At 31.5% G+C, this 21,741-nt stretch overlaps 1 protein-coding gene across 2 annotated transcripts in view; it reads right to left on the minus strand.

The window, feature by feature from the left end:
- Positions 1-4,942: 4,942 nt before the first annotated feature.
- LOC128868357 (G protein alpha o subunit) overlaps positions 4,943-21,741 on the minus strand; it is a 110,696-nt gene continuing 93,897 nt past the window's right edge. For both annotated transcript variants that reach the window (XM_054110350.1, XM_054110351.1), the window contains exons 5-8: positions 12,593-12,721; positions 12,390-12,519; positions 10,379-10,532; positions 4,943-8,763 (exon numbers count right to left, since the gene is read on the minus strand). In XM_054110350.1, the coding sequence (XP_053966325.1) occupies positions 8,576-8,763; positions 10,379-10,532; positions 12,390-12,519; positions 12,593-12,721 (601 nt within the window). In that variant the 3' untranslated portion in view covers positions 4,943-8,575. The remainder of the gene's footprint in view (positions 8,764-10,378; positions 10,533-12,389; positions 12,520-12,592; positions 12,722-21,741) is intronic.

Raw genomic sequence — 21,741 nt, forward strand, 5'->3', positions numbered from 1 at the left:
AGTTAGTTACGTATACGCCATGGCGATGAAACTCATCCTGTATTAATTCACAATTTCGTGTGCTTATCTGAGAATTTTCTTTTCCGTATTTTCTACGAAGATGAAAAGTAGAATTTATCTTATTGGATCGAGCGGATTTATTTCAGTCCACTTTAGCTGCGTGCTTCCCAGCCTACCATAATTAGGCATATTTTATTCTGTTGCAACAAAAAAATCCTTCTGTGCAAAAGGTTTTATGTAATTATCACGAAATTTTGATAGACGCTAAGAATGTTGTTAGAATTTATATAGTGCTGTACACTAATTGATGTTAGGGACAGGGTCGGTGACAGCAGTTAAAAAGTACTGGTTATTCAGTTTACTGTTGTGCATTTCTTTCTAACATTTCCTCCTTGCACACTTTTTTATTTAATTTAGCTATTTGCACGCAATGCAAATATGTATATGCAAACTTAGTATTAAATTAAACTTAAGTGTATTTAAAGATGTAAGATAATTAACTTCATATTTTGGAGAATATTGTAACTGGCGTCTAATTTCTTCGAAACTGCAAAGGTAAATTGGTGCAGGTATACAGATGTATAAATATACAAATAGGTTATAATGAGCCGGATCTCTACACACAAAGTATAATTCAATTTCCGGCTCAATTTATTCCAACATTCGGAAAGATACCGCTTTAGCCTCTTTATAATAGTTTGAAATACATGAATTCGGAAAACTGCATTTCTATAACCACCCTACTGCATATCTATAAGTGAAAAATAGTATCAAATAGAGCGATGGAATGTTTTCATGATTTTTTTAGATATCCGATACTACAACTCAAATGCAGTACATAAATATGTGGTGTTAGTTTCTCTTTTATTGTATTTTCCAAAGCGTCAGTCTCGACCTAAGATTCGAAAATATTTAATAAAATTAATCTGTATGAGAGGTATCAAATAAAAGAATACGCGGAAAATTTAAACAATTTATTTGAGTTTTTATTTACAATTCCTGTTTTTAAAACATGAAAAAATTTGAAACTTTGCCGTTTTTGCTAAAGACTCTCAACAAAAAGGGAACAAGGCAACTCAGATTTTGCTTATACTCGTATGTGCGCGCCATTAGTCTTTGAAGTGGTAAAGTAAACTACCTGAGACCTCGGTGTTTCACACACACAGTAAGTTTAATTAAAATTTGTTTTTTTTTTCATTTTCCTTTCTATATGGGAATGCTGAAGCACTATGGTAAATTGAACCAAAATGCCAACAGCTAATAATAAACTTTGTGTAGGAAAAAGCCGACCGAGCTCCTTCTCCTATTTGTGATTTGCGTCGCGATGAAGGGACCTACAGTTTTAAGCCGATTCCGAAAAACAAATGTTTTTTTCAGGAGGAGCTTTCTCTATGGCAGAAATGCACTCGGAGGTTTGCCATTGTCCGACGAGGGGCGACCGCTATTAGAAAAAAACCTTTTCTATTATGCCAGCAGAGAAAAGGAACAGTCGAAGCAGTGGAACATTGCCTACTATTGATTTCTCTTATACTGAACACAACTTAAATTTGGTTTTAAATGAATTACTGAATAGTTTTTAAAATGCGTTTTTTTGTCTTTGAAATGGATAAATAAATTCTTAACATTAGCAGAGAATGTTTTTTTTTTTAATTATAATATTACGCAGCATTGGCAGAGTCGAAGGCCGCGTACTCTTTCGAGTCACACTTTTAGTTTATTTTTTGGGATGGTAACTATTTATATTTTGGCCTGCGCAATTTAACTTTAACTCAGCAGTAAACCAGATATCAGTAAACGGATTGACAAAATTGATAAATTTTTTCAACTCAATGGTATATCAAACTTTTACAGACTTGTTCCAAATGAACTAACAGCGTCACTCAAAATGATGCAGAAAAACGCACTTTAAATTGTGTTATTATTTTTTTAATTATCTCAAAGATTTAATTTTTTGAAAAAAAAAAAGTTTTCAAAAAAGAACTATTTTCAAAAATATTATTAATTATCTCAAAGATTTGATTTTTTTGAAAAAAAAAAAATTTCAACAAAAACTATTTTTTCAAAAAAATCAATCTTTGAGATAATTAAAATATAATATTATATAATTTGAAGCGCGTTTTCTACATGATTTCAAATGCCGCTGCTAGTTCATTTTAAATCTGTAAAAGTTTGAAAAAAAAATGTTAAAAAAATCTATCTTTGAGATAATAAATCCTTTATATTTGAAAACAACTTTTTGAAAAAACAAAAATAATTTGAAAAAATCGATCCTTTACATTTGAAAATAATTAAAAAAATAATAATAATTTAAAAAAATCAATCTTTGAGATAATTATTGTAAAAAAAAATTACATAATTTAGTACGCGTTTTTCTGCCTCATTTCGAAGGGCGAATATATTTAAACGAATCTGGAATTTAACGCTTTCGCTCACGATTTTAATTTTTTTTCTGTTACACTTTATTTTCAACTCAGCAGTTAATATGCAGGTCAGCATAGAACATATTTTTCCTTTATATTTGAAGTTACTCGCAAGTAAGCAAATAGGTGCCGATGAAGGGACTCATTACCGTAGCAGCATACGGGAGTCGGCGTGTAATTTTGCGACACACTACTTAAAACATTCAACAAAAGAAATTCCTCGAAAGAAATAAAAATCATCTAAGGTTTCAAAACCTTATTCGCAATATACTGAAACAGTTTCATTGGCCCATTAAGTATCTTCCAATTATCCCCACTTTGACCGCGGTGTGCGGGTGTTGTTTTAATAGCAATAGCAATGTGTTACCTAATACTTTGTTCTTGTTGTAGTTTAATAAATGCATGTATTGATGATTGAGGCGAGCTTAAATAATATTAAATACATATTTATTTAGACTTTATTAAAACTGATTTTTGGTACAATTGCAACTTACGAGTATGTGAATATACGTAAGAGTAAGTAAATCTGTGCAGACAGTGTACATTTATTTATTTAAATAACTTAACTACAGTAGCATCGAATTTATATATGTATATGTATATATTTAGGGAAAGAGAGAGAGAGAGAGAGAGAGGGAGGAGAAAAAGATAAATCGAGAAATAGAAACCTTTAAGTTACACACAGAAAAATTTACAAAGAGGCGCTTTGTTGTAATGCTGAAATATTCGACAAGTATTATATACGAGAATTAAAAATCACACATTTTACTATGTTTGGTGACACACTTTCACGAAGAATATGAAATATTGTCGTTTTGCTTACGCAAAAGTTTGTTAAGTTAAACGCCTATCTTTGTGTTTTCCGCAGTAATTAAATCGCGCATAAATTAAATTCGATAAGGCGAGAGAGCAAACTAAACTTAATACTACAAATCGCAAATAAAGTGGTAATTATTTTCTAAGACAGTTAAAATATTCGAAAAGACATTGAGATTAGATGCAACAGTTTTTTGTTTTGTAACTGTAGAATGTGAACGTGAAGCGAGTAGGGGGGAGGAGAAGTATATGTATGGCTATGGGCGCTCTTTGACTTTGTTCATGTGGACATTTTTACCGGCTTATTTTACGTGATGTGTATTTGCTTACTTTTCAAATAAAACCAAATAAAATGCAGTGATTTTACATATTTGTACAAAAAACAAATGCAATAAAAAATGCTTCTATAAATTATCAAAAAAAAAAAAAAACCATTAAAAAAAATAGCCACAACAATATTTAGTAATTTCTATTTTCAGCAAAAGGCAATGTAAAATTAAATAAATTCAATTATTTCGAGCCTTTGGCTCACACATAATATAAATACATATACATTTATAATAATACATATACATACATCATAATCAATAATAATAGTATAAACAAGTACACGTAAATTGTGTTAAATGCCATTTCACTAAATACATAAACATTATTCATTTATTACATATTTATTTTAATGGTTAAACATATTTATTTAGTATAAATCTCCCATTTACATTTCTGTTTACTTTTTCTTTTTTTTGTAATTTCGTTATTATGTTTCTTCGTATGTAACGTAATTGTATTGTATTGTACGCATGTATGTGCGGCTGTGTTTATGTAGAAAAAAAATCCAGCTGAAGCGGAAGCCTTTTACAGTCCACGAGCAGAAATATGGAAGTGATGCAGAAGCTTTCGTGGCACAAATATTTATTGTGGCTCGAACAATTTTGCATAGGCGGAAATATTTATTGTGGCTCGAGCAATTTTGTATAGGCGCAAATAATTATTGTGGCTCGAACAATTTTGTATAGGCGAAGTATTTTCTAACGACAGCTTTGGATTTATAGAAAAAATGTGCGTTTGCTTTTAGCATAAAGTTTACAAATTTCTAATAATAGTTTCAAAACTCTTGGTTGTTTTGAAAATGTACTTGCCTTAACCACTATTATTTCGTACACCTATGATTTCTGCTCATATAAACAGCTTGTTGTAAAATATTAAGCACACCACTGTGCTGTTTTTAAAATATAGTTCATACTAGAACAAAAACAATGTAAGGCAAAGTTTAGAATTTTGCACAATTTTTAATTTTCTTTAAATTGTTTTATTTACAGATTTTTTTTTTAATTTTATACAAATTTTAAATTCTTTTTAATATATCAAAATTTCATCAAGACTTTAAACTTTTTAATCAAATTTTTAATTTTTTTTAAATAATTTCATTTAATGAATTTTTTTGTTTAAAATTTTGCACACATTTTTTTTTTAATTGTTTTATTTAAACAATTGTTTTTTGTTTAAAATTAAACATTTTTTTCAATTTTATTTTTTAATTGTTTTATTTAAACAATTTTTTGTTTGTTTAAAATTAAACATTTTTTTTTTTATTGTATTTTATTTTTTATATTTCAAAATCTCATCAAAACTTTAAACTTTTTAACCAGGTCTTTTTTTCGGGTATGCAGTTTTATAACCCATTGAATTTTAGTATCACAAAGTGCAAGGTTTCATCAAGTGACTGTAAAATACCTTTGATTTTTTTTTTTACTTTTATTTAAATGGCGGGATGAAAATTCACAAAACGTCAGGGTATTCCATCGTCTGTGAGATCATTGGTATTTAAGACTATCCTAAAACTCAATGTTAGCTTCTTTAACAAGCGAAAGCAAATTTGCTGTGTATGCCTTTGATTTTTGACAATGTTTTTTCACTCAGATGCTACACCTTTTTTTCGATACTAACTCCATAATTATATATGAAAAACAAAGCCTAGCATCGTCAACAAAAGAAAAAAAATTACAAAAATCAGCGGTATTTTGTAGTCACTAGAAACTTGCACTTTGTTATACTAAAGATTAAAAGTTTAAAGTTGAAATTTTAAAGAAATTTTAAACTTTGCATTCTTTTGTATTGTGAATGTTTGTTTTTTTTGTATAAACTATATTTTTTTGATAATAGTGTATTTATAACTTTGCAATCGGGTGTACATGAGCAGAAATCGTAGCGATACGAATTTATAGTGGTTAGGGCAGTAGGTGCCTGTTTTTTTATAGCATATGTAAAATTCTATAACGGTTGTTCAGACACGAAATTTCACAAAAATTTTCAAAACTTATAAAATCTCAGATTACTTTCTACCTTTTCAAATGGAGATGGAATACTAAAGAGGCCTGTCATTTCCAGTACAAATATAATGAACGGCATTCCCAAATGACTAAAAGTATTGAATAGCTGTGAAGAGTAATGGATTATTATTTTTTACATGATTTCTGCTCTAAAACGTTCGAAATTTTCAAAAGAGCAACTAAAACTTTATATTTCATACCTACATATTTGTTGTAAATTAAAGTAATAAAAAAGAAACAGTATAAATATAATTTAATAAAATGCTAACAAATCTCTTCGAAATATTTTGCCATGTTGGAAAATAAAATACTAACAATTTCTTCCGGCATATTTGCATAAACTGCTCTTAGAATAATAATATTAGAGTTGCAAGCAGTTAAATAAATTTTTGCGATGTTTATTTTTAAATAACGCGCGAATGAATGGGAAAATTCTGTCCGCAAACGTGTCGACAATAATGAGTTTGGTTTGAATACCGCTGAAGAAATTTCAAAAAGAAATGGCAGTAATGTGTGCATTTTTCATTTATCTTTCCTACCAACGAAAAAAGTAAATATATTATTTCGATAGAAGCTTAAACAAAATAAGGCACCCTTATTGGAAATGTCGACTCGCAGTAGAATATACTTTTATGTATTGAGTTATATTTTATGTACTCGTACAACAAAACCAAAGATAGTCGATAATTGCTTGGGGGTGAAATATTTTTACATTTTTCGAGAACATTTTTAAATTAACATTCATCGTGAAATAAATATTACATTAAATATTGAATTTTTTATTCTGTTCATTTTACTAAATCTTGTGGAGCTTAAAAATTTCAAAAATTTCAATGAAGTTCGCATGATCTGCATACATGCCCCACCAATTTACAGAAAAACTTTAATATTCTTTTAAATACTACTTTCCTTCTGAGAATTTTATTAAAACTCACTCAGAGATGCATAAAGAAACATGAAGAAATTCGCTGAAGATCGCACGATCAGCACTGCTATAAGAATTGCATACTGTATCAAGAGCGTAAGCTCGCTAGAATAAGTTAATCTCACGTATTTTCTCTTTGCGCCATTACCAATGCAGGGTGTAGCCAAATTTTGAGAAGCATAAAATTTCGTATTTTCCTTTTGAGATCCTTACTGCGCTTCATTTCATTTCAAATTTTAATAACAATTCAAATGTTAATGTTTTAATGAAAATGGATTGATTATTACTTTGGTGGAAGAAACACATACTATACATCGCCAGACTATCTGAGCCATAAGCATTGCAAAATTTTCTTGAAGATCAAGGTGATTCAAAATTTGGTAAAAATACTATAGTACTTTATTATGAAAAACAATTAGAGATGAGCAATCCAATAGGCGAGAAGCCAAATAAAAATATTTGAACACTAATACGCAACAATATAGAAAACAAAAAAATAGCAAAAAATTCGGATTTTTTCTTTGTAAAATACTATGGCCACAACTTCAGTCGCTCTTTCAATAACATTGAAATACGAAAAACCTACAAAAAATGCCGTCGATCTAAACACAAAATCAAAAAAAAAAAAAAACAAATATAAAAAAATTATTTCTGCAGTTTTTAGCAAACCACTTCGCCTTGATATCAAATGTGAAATCCATACACGCAGTCTAAAGTTAAAGTTAATTAAAAAAAAAAAAACAAAACAAAAACTGTCTAAACTGAACTCATTTGTGCCGATTTCCTTTCATACGTATTTTCTGTTTATTTCATTTTGCAGTTTTAGTACATTTTGCATTTGTGTGCGTTCGTTCCGTTCCTATTTGTGCTGATTTAAAGGTATGCATGTAATATATGTAGTAGTGTGCGTGTTCACCATCAGCGTTCTTACTAGCAAAGGAAATCAATTTATAATTATGTTTGTATAATGTAATGTATGTAATAATCGGTCACTTTTGGTTTTAGTCGGCTTAGTATCAGCCTAATGTACATATGTATGTAGTTTAGAGTACACTAGAAGAGAAGTAACGGTGCATTTGCTATAAGTCGAAATTTTGATTTACGTATTACACTTGTTTTGTTGTTTTCACTTCTTTTCTAATGTTTGTATGTATATACAGTACATACATTAATCATTCGGCTTTTTACAGTGAATCGGCAAAGATTTTACATTGCAGCGACCTGGTTTTTTTTATGTATGCATGGATGTATGTATAAGAACTTAACATTGACTGTTTCTTAAATTGTTTAATTATTTGTTTTCTCTGGCTATTATAATAAAGTTTGTTTGTTGTGTTTCTCTTCTTCTTCTTAATAAGCTTAATAAGTAATAAAGTTCCTTGTGTGTTTTGATGCCTTTGTGTGTGTGTGTTTGTGTGCGCGTTTATGTTTTACTTTGCTCTTTTGTTTATTTTGCTTGACTAAAATGTACATTTCGCTCTTCTGCTGCTACTGCTGTGGTTGTTGCGTTAGCTTTCGGCTCCAATTTAAAGCACAACGCCTTAACAAACCATTCAACCAGCTATCCATCACTCACCGCCATCATCGTCATTATATCATCACATAAATCTTTTGAAGTTTAAATATTAATCCTGTGATATTTCGATTTTTTTTTGTTCTCAAAGAAAATAGCAAAATCGTGGAACTAAATTTGCAATTATTTAAAACTAAAATAGCTAAGTAGTAGATTTAATATTCCATTGAATTGATACAAAAACATTTTTGCCTTGTTTCGTTACGCTGTTGTTTTCGATAAACTCTTGTCTCGTTCATATCAGAGAAAATACTAAAAATTCTTGAAATCTTTCCGCAGTTATTCACAGGCATTCACTTCTTTCCTTTAGTGGTACTTTTTGGATGAGTTGATAATGTTAATATTTAGTTTGTAGTAGCTGTTGTTCTGGTTGCGTTTGTGATTGTAGTAGTGGTATGTAGTTGTAGTTGGTAATCGTAGTAGTAGTTGGAGCGGTGGTGATGGAGTCCGACAATGATTCTTGCAATGCGCTTCTTGTTTGCTTGCGGCACTGGACTTTAGTTTTTATTACTTAATACAGACCGCAGCCTCTCAAATTGTTGGCAATAATCACATCCGTTACCGCATCAAAAACAAACTGTATATTGTTCGTATCTGTGGCGCACGTCATGTGGCAGTAGATTTCTTTTGAGGTTGATTTGTTTTTCGCTTCGAATTGTGCCTGAATATACGCAGCAGCTTCACTGTACTCTTGACCACCTGCAAGGACAAAACAATTATGGAAACATGTATCGATTTTAAGTACAAAAGAAAGTGGAAATTATCGTAATAAAATAATATTAGTTAGGGGAAAAAGAAATCCATTATTTTTGCGTAAAACTTTGGCACAAATGGTTTAAAACTGTTTTATGGCCGATCTTTAGCTCCTCGGCGATGCTACGACTCCTAACATGCCGGCCAACTTCGATTATTTCTGTATTTTTATCGACATTTTCGACATTATCTACATTTTCTTTAACATCAAAAATGCCTGAATGGAAATTACACGTAACCACCATTCACAATTTCAACGGCCTGGCTTGCGAATGGATCAAACAAAAACAGCAAAAGAATTTATTTAGTGTTTAATTTCACCTTGACAACGAGCACAACCTTTTAATTGTTTGATGGATACTTTGCAAGATATCGATCACTACATCCATCTAGCGGGAAAATATTGGATTTCTTTTTCCCCCAAACTAAAATATGATTTCAGTTACTTTTTAGCAATTTTTTTCTGGTGAGTTACGTTTTAATTTTATTGGAAGAGTGAATTACAAGAACAATCTGGGGTATTTCTTATGTATATTTTTGTGCTGAATGCGAATTAGGCCTTTCCTCTCTGGCCTCTCTGTCCATCAGGTCAGGATTTTAAGTATTTCTACGTAAATGTCTTAATAAAGTCTACTTTAGCCATTTTTAAAACTTCTTTTAAAGGTTCAAAAATTTATTTTATTTTGTATTACTTTATATTTATTTTATATTATTTTTAAATTTATTATGTATTATTTTTATATTTATTTTACGACATTTAAAGCATATTACATCGCTTCAACTCTTTGAGAATCATCGTCCTGCTAGGGATAGCAAAATGCATGCATCGTAAACCAATTTTTGAAATGGAGTTTAGAAGCTAAGAATGCATACTAAATGATTCCATATACGAAAATAAAGAACAAAAGATATATTTATGCCACAAATAGGAAATTACAATTACTTAAAATTCTGACGTGATGGACTATTTTAAAGGTCAGATTCATATTCAGCGCAAAAGAATACACAAGGGATGCCTCTGCTTGTTCTTGTAATTGAAAATATGTTAATTTTTGTATTAATTGTTAATGTCGGAATCTGTGTTAAAACTGCATGTAACTGGTTTCATTCTGTTTATCTAAGCGTAGAGTCCGCGACAAATGATAGCTCATCAATATTTTGATCAACTTTGACCATTTCTCTTTTTTTTAATATTCATTTTTAGTGTATACAATGAGCAATTGTCCTAAGAAACCTAATTCAAAATTTCGTACAAAATTTAGAAAACTTTCGCAAATTTTTCAGCCCAATTCCACGGATTTTAATTAGAATTTCTAGAAAACTTTTTGGTTTTTTTTATAAAAAAATTATTCCTATTTTCTAGTTTAATACCGCGCAAGTTTTTCATATAACGAATGAACGCCTACGACATTTTTTTAATACGGAAAAAATGCGCAACACCGTGAGGGGGAAAAATTATGAAAAATCAACGAGAATTTTCAGCCACATCAAACTTGCACTTCATTATGCTCGGATTAAGAACCGTGAAATTGGGGTGTGCGTACATCAATTTTCAACTTACCTGTATATTCTGGGAAGCAGATTGTCAATGGACTCTTGCGAATCTTTTCCTCAAACAAATCCTTTTTATTTAAAAATAAAATAATGGAGGTGTCCGTGAACCATTTGTTATTGCAAATGGAATCAAATAGCTTCAAGGACTCTTGCATTCGGTTCTGAAAAGGGAGGAATATCCAATAAGAAATTAAATATAGCGAAAGTAAATTTTATTATTACTATAATATTTTTTCAGCTCTTTTGTGGATTTACCATCTAAAAAACTATTAAATCTATTGCTTTTGCTTTTTTTATAAAAGAGTTTGCTTTGTAGATCTAAAAGCAAAAGCTGCCTAAGTCAAATGTGATGATTTGTTAAAAGTCTAGAGAATTGTTTTACTAACTTTTATTTTGTATTAGGAAGATAAAAATAAAAAATTGACCAAAGCGCTTAAATTCCATGAGCTTTTGGCATAACGAAAATGAAGATATAGTTATATACATATATGCACATAGATATAAGGTGGCGCAAAATTAATCACGCTATCAGAAGATTTATAATTTCTGCAAAAGGCGACATGCGTCAATCATATTTGACACTTGTTAGATAGACAGCTGCAGTGTACAAACATACAATCAATGGAGCGCGTTAAAGTCAAAATAAAATTTCCATCACTCAAAATATTTTTTTTAGTAAAAAAGTTATAAAAAAATGGATGCTTAATTTTGCACCACCTTGTATATGTAGTAGGCTTCTACTCCCTTCGTTGGGTGTTTGACCGAGTTCGTCCTCTTATCAGGTCAGTCCATAAGTTCGTACGTGTTTTTAAGGTGGTTTTAAAATTAATAAAAAATATGTTTAAAGTATTTATCAATCAATAATATATTTTTCTTCATTATTTACAACGTCTTCCCAACGTTTAGGCAAATTTTTAATTCGCTGCTCAAAAAAGTTGTTGTCCTTGGAGCCAAAATACGCTTCGATATCCCTTTCTATAGCTTCTTTTGAGGAGTAGTTCTTGTTACTCATATGGGATTGAAATCCACGGAAAAGGTGATAATCACAAGGTGCAATATTAGGAGAGTATGGTGGATGCGGCATTAGCTCCCATCCGAGCTCGTTCAGCTTGCTTAATGTTTGCCTTGCGGTACGAGGTCTTGCGTTGTCGTGGTGAAACAAAACTTTGCGTCTATTAGCTAAGCATTACATAGTTTCATTATTTCGAAAGCGACGTAAGGTTCCGCATGGCATCATCGTTAGAATGAGATCGAAATGTTTCTTGCTCTGCATCTTTCTTGTGCGCCATTTCATTGGCTTGAAATATTCTCGTTTATCGCAATTCAGTTGGCCTACTTGTTTCGGCGCTACGACAATCGGGCATACAGAATGACACTGATTTACACCTAACCAAAAACTGGCACTTCAGCAGCGTATCCCAAAAATTTATGGTAAATCTTGTACGCAGTTATAACCACAGAGTGCTTGTTTAAGGTCATCTTGAAATAGATTATCGGGCAGGTTGTAATTTTTTTTTGTAATTTTCAATGCAATTCAAAGAAAATTTCAATGAAATTCACTTCAGGACACCACAAAAACTTGTCATGGTTCGTACAACTCAATCAAAATGCCAATTGGTGGACAATAAAGGATGCCAATTGGGCGTCTTGGAGCAGCGAAAGGACCCTGCTAGACTTTATTTGTGGGGATAAGTGTGATTCAGACCCTTAACACGACAGTGAGCCGAGCCAGAAACCGTCAATTGAGCTGACACAACACTACTGTGCAGGAGTGCATTTGAATGAAGTAATATTCTAAAATTAATCGGTAGGTTTACTCTTTCTAATAAAGAGAAAATCCTTAAAACCGAGTTTTTTGACAGGATTTCTAAACAGTAATCAGTAGATGCTCCACTATCTATAATGGGCTGGTGTAAATTTAATGAAACGCTTTGCTTGATGTAAACATATCTAAACACTTAAATAAATAAAACAAAAAATAAAAAAGAAACTAAAACTCAAATTTCTTTCGTGCTTACCGTGGTTTCATCTTCATGCAAGACTTGATCATATTCAGACATGGCAACGCAGAAAATAATCGCAGTCACATCTTCAAAGCAATGTATCCATTTCTTTCGCTCCGATCGCTGACCGCCAACATCAAATAGTCTATGGAAAAATAATAAATAAATCAATGTAAGTAATTGGAAAAGTATAAGGCGTATCCAATGCAGATGCTCACTTGAAATTGAGATTCTTGAAGGAAAAGTGCACTTCAACAATACCAGTCGTCTTGACACGAGTGCGTAGAATGTCCTGCTCGGTTGGTTGGTAATCCTTGGCGCCTAACCGATCCAAATCATCGAGGAAACTGCAAGTAGCAAATGGAAAGGAAACATTTAATCAGATAAATTCATAATTCAGTTTGTGTGTTTATTAATTGAATACAATTACACATAATTAAATAAAATACGGGGAAGTGATAAGTACTCTTCTGCGAACCAGTACACTTCTCGCAGCCAGTGATTGAATTTAAATAAACTTTGAAATAAAAAAATGCCCTCATTCAACTGCCCGTTCGACTATGTAGAAAATCGCTAAAACAGGAAAAATGTCACAGCAACAAATTCAATAAAAAAAGTTGAGGGTTCAGCAGCTTTAATAAAATCAGCAACCAACTACCGGCATAACTCCGCTGAGTAAATATATTTTAATTAGGCACTATTGCCATAAACGCAGTTACTTGTACATACTCCTGTGTTCAAAATAATAGGAACGCGACGAATTATCAAGTTTTAACTAAGCTTTTTGTGTTCTGTATTTAATTTTTTTTTCTGTTTCTGTAAAACAATATAGTGCATTCTACAACAAAAACCATATAATTCAAAGGTTCAAACTTTGTACAAAACACAGAAAAATTTAACAAATTAAAAAGAAAATTCTGATCGAAATTTTGAACTTCGTAATCAGAATCTGTAGAAAACTTCAAATTTCAGTACAATAAAGTGCATGTTTGAAGTCGCTCAAAAATCACATCGATTTCACACTCAGCACATAGAAGAAAAAAACAAAAATTGAAAAATAAACGAGAATTTTGAACCACCTGACACTTACACTTTGTTAGACTAAAAATTATCTAAATTCTAAAAATTATGAATAAAAAGTTGAAAATTTTGAAGTATTTTTTTTAATAATTAGTTAAATTTTTGTGTGTTATATACTTTTTGTTGCAGAATGCAGAATACTTTTGGAAAAATCTGTAAACAAAAATTTAATAAAAAAATAGTTAAAAAGTGGTAATTCGTCACGCTCGTACGCACAGGCATATATATATACGTGCACTCGCCAATTAAGCCATAACAGAAATACCACAACACCATCAACAACTCATTGTAAACCCCATTAGCTGAGGGACTGCAATTGAAAGCATTCATTTATTTTAGAGTTAGGCATTTTGTGCAGAGAAGCTGACTAGGCGGGAAGCAACGTGTGTTGGAGCGGTAGCAGTATTGGTTGTAAATAAATACATATTACTTTGACAATACAGATATACATATAAATAGAATTGATGATAGCTACGTGGTGGGTGAATAAGTGGAATACAAGGTGCTTTTCCGTGATATAGGATATGCCATAAGAGTAGGTAGCTCATATAGTGGTCGCCGTTGCCAGAAGGCTCTAGATTTGATTTCCACTGTGCTTATTAAAATCATTCAAAGATTTTTTTTTTAAGTGAAACTTCTTAAGCGTCGATGGACGAGCGAGAATGGAGAGTAAAATTTCATGGCCATGCAACGTTTTGGGCATTTCCGTTCCGCGAGAGAGAAAAAAGATATAACGTAGAGGAAAAGGAGAGAGAGATATATATATATCTTAGATACACTTTAGGCTATTTTTCCTGAGTTTTTCCTTGTGGTTGCTTATTTCTAGTGAGAAATAATACCGCCTACGTTTTGGCGCTTGTTTGTTGGTGCAAACTTGCAGGAAATATATTTTTGGTGCGTACTTTTTGGCGTTATATTTCCTTGGTGCCTACTATTTGGGGCCTTTTTTGGTCCCAATTTTCCTTATTTCCGTTTCCTGGCTAGTGTTTGTGCGTACTATAAAGTGCTATCCATTCCGGCGTCAGCTTTATTGGTATTGCTTTGCGGTAATTTGTGCCCTGCGTTTGTGCGGGTGATAAACGTTCGGAGTAGTGCGCGTTGTTGCCACGGTTTGTGTCCGGCGTTTAACTATACCGGTCGACCCTTCTCCGTTTTTTGTAATTTTTGTCTATTTGTATTCTCTGCAAATGTTGTGAATTTATTTAGATATATATTCTTTCTATCTCATTTCTTCTCGGGTCTCTCCCTCTTTCTTTGTCTGCCCCGAAAGTTTCACTTCTGTTATACGTACTACGCTACACGCACTTTTTTATAACGGTGTCACTACGCGACCACATCTCATCTATCATATATTATATAAACGCGGCTGAAATCGCTTAGAAGGACCCTAGTCATGAGCAGAAATTACAGCAGAACTCGGGTTAAGTTATTTTTTGATGACTGTTCATACGGATGCAAATTTGAGAGAGGCGTAAGAGGTTTTAATGGGAACTAAAACTTGTTATTGTATCAGACAGCCTTTAGGTACTTACTCGATCTAGAAACGCTCAGAGAATATAAAAGAACAGGTTGTCCACATAGTGGATTACACCCAGCAAATATCGAAAAGTGAGTTATTAACACAAAAACTGTACGATAAAATACATTTTTTTCAGTAAAACATGAAATGAAATATGTATACATTTGCCGATGGTTTGAAAGTTAGGGTCCGCATTTTTTAAAGAGCCAAAGCTCCCACCAAGTGATTGGTCATTAGATTCTGGTAGAGGGGAGAAAACAAATATACGGGTATAGGCAAGTTTATGTCGTAATTTTATTTTAGGTGGTCAAAGTTTTTACTCTTTTGCTAATACTTACGGTTGATTGGCAAAAGATTATGACAAATGAAATTAAGTGATCCTTACATTTTAGATATAAGGTGTTTTCAGCGGTTCTATACCCAAAATAACGTTCAACATTTCTTCAATTCTTCAAGAAATGGAAATTACTCATAACACAGGGATATAACGGGTTAATGTATATTATACTACAACAATATTTGCCATAAAATCTTACTATATGTCTCTTAAGGGGTTACATACGTTCAGAATTTTCAAAAAACCGATTTTTTTCGATATTTCGAAAGTGTAGTATCTTAAGAATATACCGTGAAATGTTCATGCGGAAATTCCCAATATTATAGCTTCCACAACCCATTAACTAGTAGAGAGCGGTCCGCGCGCTCCTGTACCTCAAACTTTAAGCTCGTTTTTCTCGAAACTACTTTTTCCGGCACGGTCTGCATGATAACTCATACAATTTTTGCTTTTTTAAGTGCGGTTTTTTTAGATATTCGAAAGTGTTTTCTCTATAGATTTGATTTTTGATATTTTTATTAAAAAATTTAATAAACATAATTAAAGTGTGACATTTATGACGTAAAACGCATACTTTTTTTAAAATGCCGTAAATTGCAAAATTTTTCGCAATTCAAAAATCCTGCTCGACAGACTATAATTACAACTTTATTTTATAAGAATTTTTTTACTTTTTACACATCCATCAACATTTCAAGGAGAACTGAGGCAGACCGTGTAACAACTTTTTTCTCATTGTATTTTGGGTTACGTGTTTTTTTATGTACTAATTTTTGTAAAGAAAAATTGAAATAAGCGGTTTTTATAAAGTTTAAGTACTAATAAACAATGCATACACATTTTTTATATTTTATTTATTTCTATTGTTATCTCTTCTAAAAACAGTTTTTCTTTTTTTGGTGCTGGTGGACATATAATATATAACCCCTTAATACAACAAAACTCCAAATTCAACTTAAACGCCTGAAATTTTACTAATATAAAACAATTTTGTTCAATAAACGCAAACGAAATTAACAAAAAAAAAAAAACAATAATTGACAAGGAATTGGTAATTTTTTAAATAATTATGTATTGTTTTTTGACCGAATTTTTAGGTGCTCAATTCAAAATTTGTGCCATGCAAGCTAACATGCAACCAAAAAGTTCATAATGCGCCGTAAAGAGCTGTTAGTTTATATGCGGACGAAATAACTAATTTTACGAGTCAAACTATCAAAGGGTTATTTTATTAGGTTATAATTAACATTCGGGAGTGCATAGGTTCGAATTTCCGTGCAGGAAATACTACAATGAATTTTTGTTTCTAATAGCAGTCACCCATCGGCAGGCAACGGCAAACCAACGAATGAATTTATGCTATCAAAAAAGTGTCTCATAAAAACCCGTTTGCCGCTCGGGGTCGGCTTAAAACTGTAGGTCTCACAAATAGGAGCTCGTCCAAACACCTAACAGAAGTGTATGTCCCATGATTTATTTATTTTATTTTTTTTAGTAATATGGAAAAGCGTTTACATAATTGATTTATAAAAAAAACAATCGATTGTTTTCTGTTGTTTTAATTTTATATTTTTTCTTATTGTTGCAGATAAAACAAATGAAATAACCTTCAAAATCAATTAACTTATAGAATCATTAACTATCTAACAAAATGTTGCTAATTTTCACACTTATTAATAATCTTCTTCTTCTTAGTAACTATGTACACATAACAAATTAACACACATAGCAAATCAAAAAAAACAAAAACCAATGTTGGAAGTTTAGTTGACTTGAATTTCAAGGCATCACATAACTAAAGCTTAAATTGAGTACAAATGCGTCAAAAGTACGTATCGAATAAAGTGAAAAATATCAACATTAAAATAAATAAGTTGAACTCATCTTAAATCGGCAAAAAACAATTATGTCTCATATTTATACGCAGTAGTTGACAAAATTTCATAAAAAAATAGAAAACAAATTTTTAAGTAAATAAAAAATACATAGATACAGTGGCGAGCATAACTGAGAGCACCAGAAGTTTTTATATTTATTTTATTATATGTAATGAATATATGTATATATATACAAATAATTGGCGCGTACACCCTTTTTGGGTGTTTGGCCGAGCTCCTCCTCCTATTTGTGCCGTGCGTCTTGATGTTGTTCCACAAATGTAATGTATATATTGTATATAAATATATTATATTACTTTGGGGAAAAATGAATCCATTATTTTCCCGTTAGATGGCCGTAGTGATGGATATCCCGTAAAGAATCCATCAAACAGTTCAAAGTTTATGCTCGTTGTCAAGGTGACATTTCACACTTAAAAAATTATTTTGTGTTTTGTTTGTTCCATTCAATTGTGAGTTACAAGGTGTTAACAGTGGAAAACAACAAAGAGAAAATTCGGTACATTTTACAGTTTTTGTTTGATAAAGGCGAATATACATACAAGCTAGGCCGAAGAAATTGTGGAAGGTTTTTATGGTGCTGATACTGTAACAGTTAATTCGTGCAATTTCAGTTTCGTCAGGCATTTTTTATAGTAAACATTTCTTATAGTAAATCATTTCAAGAATGTTGTGTCAAAATTTTAAGTGGATCAGAGCAGAACTCTCAAAGTTATAGCCTTTGTAGGCACTCTACCTCGAATGCGGAGCATCGATAATTTCTCAGAGTCATTTTTTCAAACGCGTTTTTCCCGAAACGACTTCTTAAAAGTCGGTGCCAATCACAACTCCGAAACTATTCAACCAATTCTTTTCAAATTTGGCACACGTTTTCTAAATCAAAAAGACCTCCCCCCTACACTGTTTTTTTTTTATTTTTTTTTTTTAAGGTTGTTTTTCACTTACAAATATGGCGAAATTTTTCGCCAAAAATGCTCGTTTTACGTTTTTTTGCCACCAAAACTACAAAAATGAAAAAAAAAAAAAAATTTATTAATGTAGGGGGGAGCATTACGAGATGATTCTACGACGAATGCCGATTGGCACCGCAGAGCACCTCTCGAAAAACATATATCCAAAAAAACTCTGTCATGGGCTTATTTGTCAATATTTTATTATTAATATTTTTTAAAAACTTATTGAAAAGATGTACAATAACATGCAACTGATTTTATTAAAGTATCTTAAGCCATATTTCTGTAAAAAATTCAAAAAAAAAGTGTTTTTTTTTAGCGCTAAACCCTACCTCCCCCCTTAAAGAAAATGTAGATAATGTCGATAAAATCAGTGAAATAATCGAAGTTCACCGGCATATTAGTAGTCGTAACATCGCCGAGGAGCTAGAGATCGACTATAGGTAAAATAGTTTTAAACCAGCTAGGTGCAATTGTATAATGCTTCTAAAAAATGAATAAGAAAATAAAAAATGTACACTTCACTTTTAATAATATGTTAACTATATCATGTTATGTTAAGATTACATAACAGATGTGAACTTTACATTGAATTTTTGATGCCTTTTATTCTATGATTTTCCAAGAGAATTTGTACTTAGTTTAACTGTAATCTTTTCTACTTCATTCAAAAGCGAAGATATGAGGAAGCGATTATTGTACATTAAATTCAATAAATACAATAATACAAATACAATAAATTTTACGCATCGTTTACTGAAATATCTAGTCGTTTTATGTTGTTGGCCATCGCGTTTAGCAAAACTTAGACTCAGCTTGACTCTTGCGGCTAGTTTAGTTTTGTTTTTGTTTTTAAAACAGGGCAAAATTTCCAAAAATACAAAACTTCCAAAATTTGTTTATAAACAAATTTCTTTGATTGTTAACATTTAGAGTCAGTCAGACAAGATTTGTTCGGGTTATGAGTTTGGTTGACTTAAAAAATACTTTTAAAGTTTTCAGTGCAATATGCACAGCGTTGAGAGAAGCGTCAAATTCAAAATAAGAATTGCTTTGAAACTTTTTCCGCAGCCACCCTTTGAGTATGTCTCTTTTAAGGCATGAGAGTGTAATTTAAGCAAAAACAAATCAATTTTGTGCACAAATCAATGTGTACCAGATTTTTCCCATGAAATATCATTTAACGTTCAAGGTTGAAATATGGGGTAGCATAATTTCCTGTGTTCATAATTTCGTTTGGCGATTACCCTTTAGCAATTTTTGATTAAAAACATTATTTTCAACACTAAAATTTAAATAATGGCGCAATTCTCAATTGAGTGCTGACGGCGAGCATCGAACTCGATGACGGAAAATGTAATTATGATTATTGGATTATTTAGCGGCAATAAAATAAAACTGAATGAAAAATAAATATTTTGTATTTTTTAATGCTTGAAATGTTTAAATTACCGAGTTGATTGAAATAGTTTTGAGAAACGCATACACAAGTAGGTATACATATAACATAACATATTAAATCACGAAAGCTGTTATATTATCGGCTAAAATAAAAAAAAACAATTTTTAATATTATTGCTTTTACAAAAAAATCGAGTATGTATTGGATGTTTTTAAGAGCTTGAGAACTTAAAATGGGAATACGAAACAGAAATATTATTGGAATGAATTTTTTTTTATTATAATCCGGTAGAATAATTTCATAAATTATCCATTCGATCAGTCCAATTTTCGACTCCTTTTAACACCCTTTTATTAGCTTGGGTTGTATGTATGTATGTAACGGAATCTTTGAGCTTAATTTTCACTGGCTTCTAAAAATCTGATCGACTTTGAATTTTGCACACTTATCAAGGACCGATGACAATGCAATAATTTGATAAAAGTTTTCCATTATCCTTATTAGGATTGCCAGGATTAATATTTTCTTTTTTCCAATAAGTCTAGCCGTAAGGCGTCAATGGTGACTTGAATATTACAATAAATCGAAGCGTGCTATATGGCAAGTTGCGCCGTGTTGTTGGAACCAAATGTCGTCGATCTTTTGCTGATTAATTTTTGAAAACAAAATTCGGTCAGCAGAATTTGATAGCGCATGCCATGCACCGTAACAGGAGTTTCTTTCTCATTTTAAAAGAAATAAGGACCGATGATGCCGCCACTGCTATATGAACTTCGCGAACAGATTTAGTTTTTTTTTCAAACAAATTTTCACAATTTGTAAACGTCGTCTGGCACTAAACGATTGATGATGACTTGCCAAACCTTACTGAATAGAAATGTCAACACAGTTTGCCATTCTCAGCTATCAAACCATATAGGTATATCGATATCGAGAGTTCTCATGCAGCTAAAAAAGCACTCGATACTTAGCATGGAAGAAAATGCATGACACCTTAGCGCAAAGAATTGTCAAAAATCAACGCGAATTTGGAGTCACTTGAAACTTGCACTTTGTTGTACTAAAATTCAATGGGATATAAAACTGCTTACTCAAAAACATTCTAAATATTCTGGTTAAAATTTGAAAGTTTTGTTAAAGTTTTGAAAAATGTTGTACACATTTTTAAACTTTGTGTTACATGATTTTTGTTGTAGCATGAACTCTATTTTTATTTTAGATTACTGCCATTTTTCAATAGTTATATTTTATTTTATAATAATATATTATCTACGTTAGCTTACATAGTACATATATTTGTATATGTATGCCATATTTTGTATTAAACATACAAACCTACAATAACAATAACATAAATGTTCCGTATCACTGCACAGTCTTGAAATCCACTACGAAATGGAGGAGTGCAAGTCTCTGGTTCACATCGTGATGCTACAATTGCCATAATAGTGCAAATTGACTTAAGCTATTTTCCCCACTTATTTGGCCATATGTACAATTGTTTGCCTTGCAACACTGCGATTGCTCAAAATTTAATGGTATGTGTAACATCTCTTCAAAATTTTTTAATGATGACATACGTTGGTATGTATGCATGTGCCTAATTAAATTGCGGCAAAATGTAAACAAAGTGATGGGTGTTACAGCTCATGCAGCCCACTGTATCCCAAGTGATTTTTCAACATTTGGGTGGTCTTTCGTGTTTATTGACGGGAGTGCTCTCTTCTGGAGGAGAGATCGATTGCCATTAATAATGTGAAAATTTACTTTGGCATATTCACGCTGGTGTTGCAGCCTACGTATATATGTATATAATTTCATTAAGTTTAAAAGTAATACTCTTTAAATTTTCAGCTGAAAAAAATTTAACTTACTATTGAAATGGTTCGTAAATATACCGCACACCTTATGAGGGTTAAACGACTTCACGCGGAAGTTGTTCAATCAGGGAAAGTAACGGAAGTAGCACTCGTGGCACATTCGATTACCACAGCATAGATGTGCGATGGATTTTGAAAAATTCGATTTTTTATTTGCAAATTTACAACATTTATATAAGTACAAAACTATTAACAGCAATAATTGCAAATATTTCATTTCCTCATAGTCAGAGGGACGCTGTATGCTCTCGAAGGTTGAAGTGGTAAACAGAAGAAGGGAGAGATAACTTTATAAAAT

The sequence above is a fragment of the Anastrepha ludens genome, chromosome 6 (genome assembly GCF_028408465.1).
Source record: "Anastrepha ludens isolate Willacy chromosome 6, idAnaLude1.1, whole genome shotgun sequence".
NCBI lineage: Eukaryota > Metazoa > Arthropoda > Insecta > Diptera > Tephritidae > Anastrepha > Anastrepha ludens.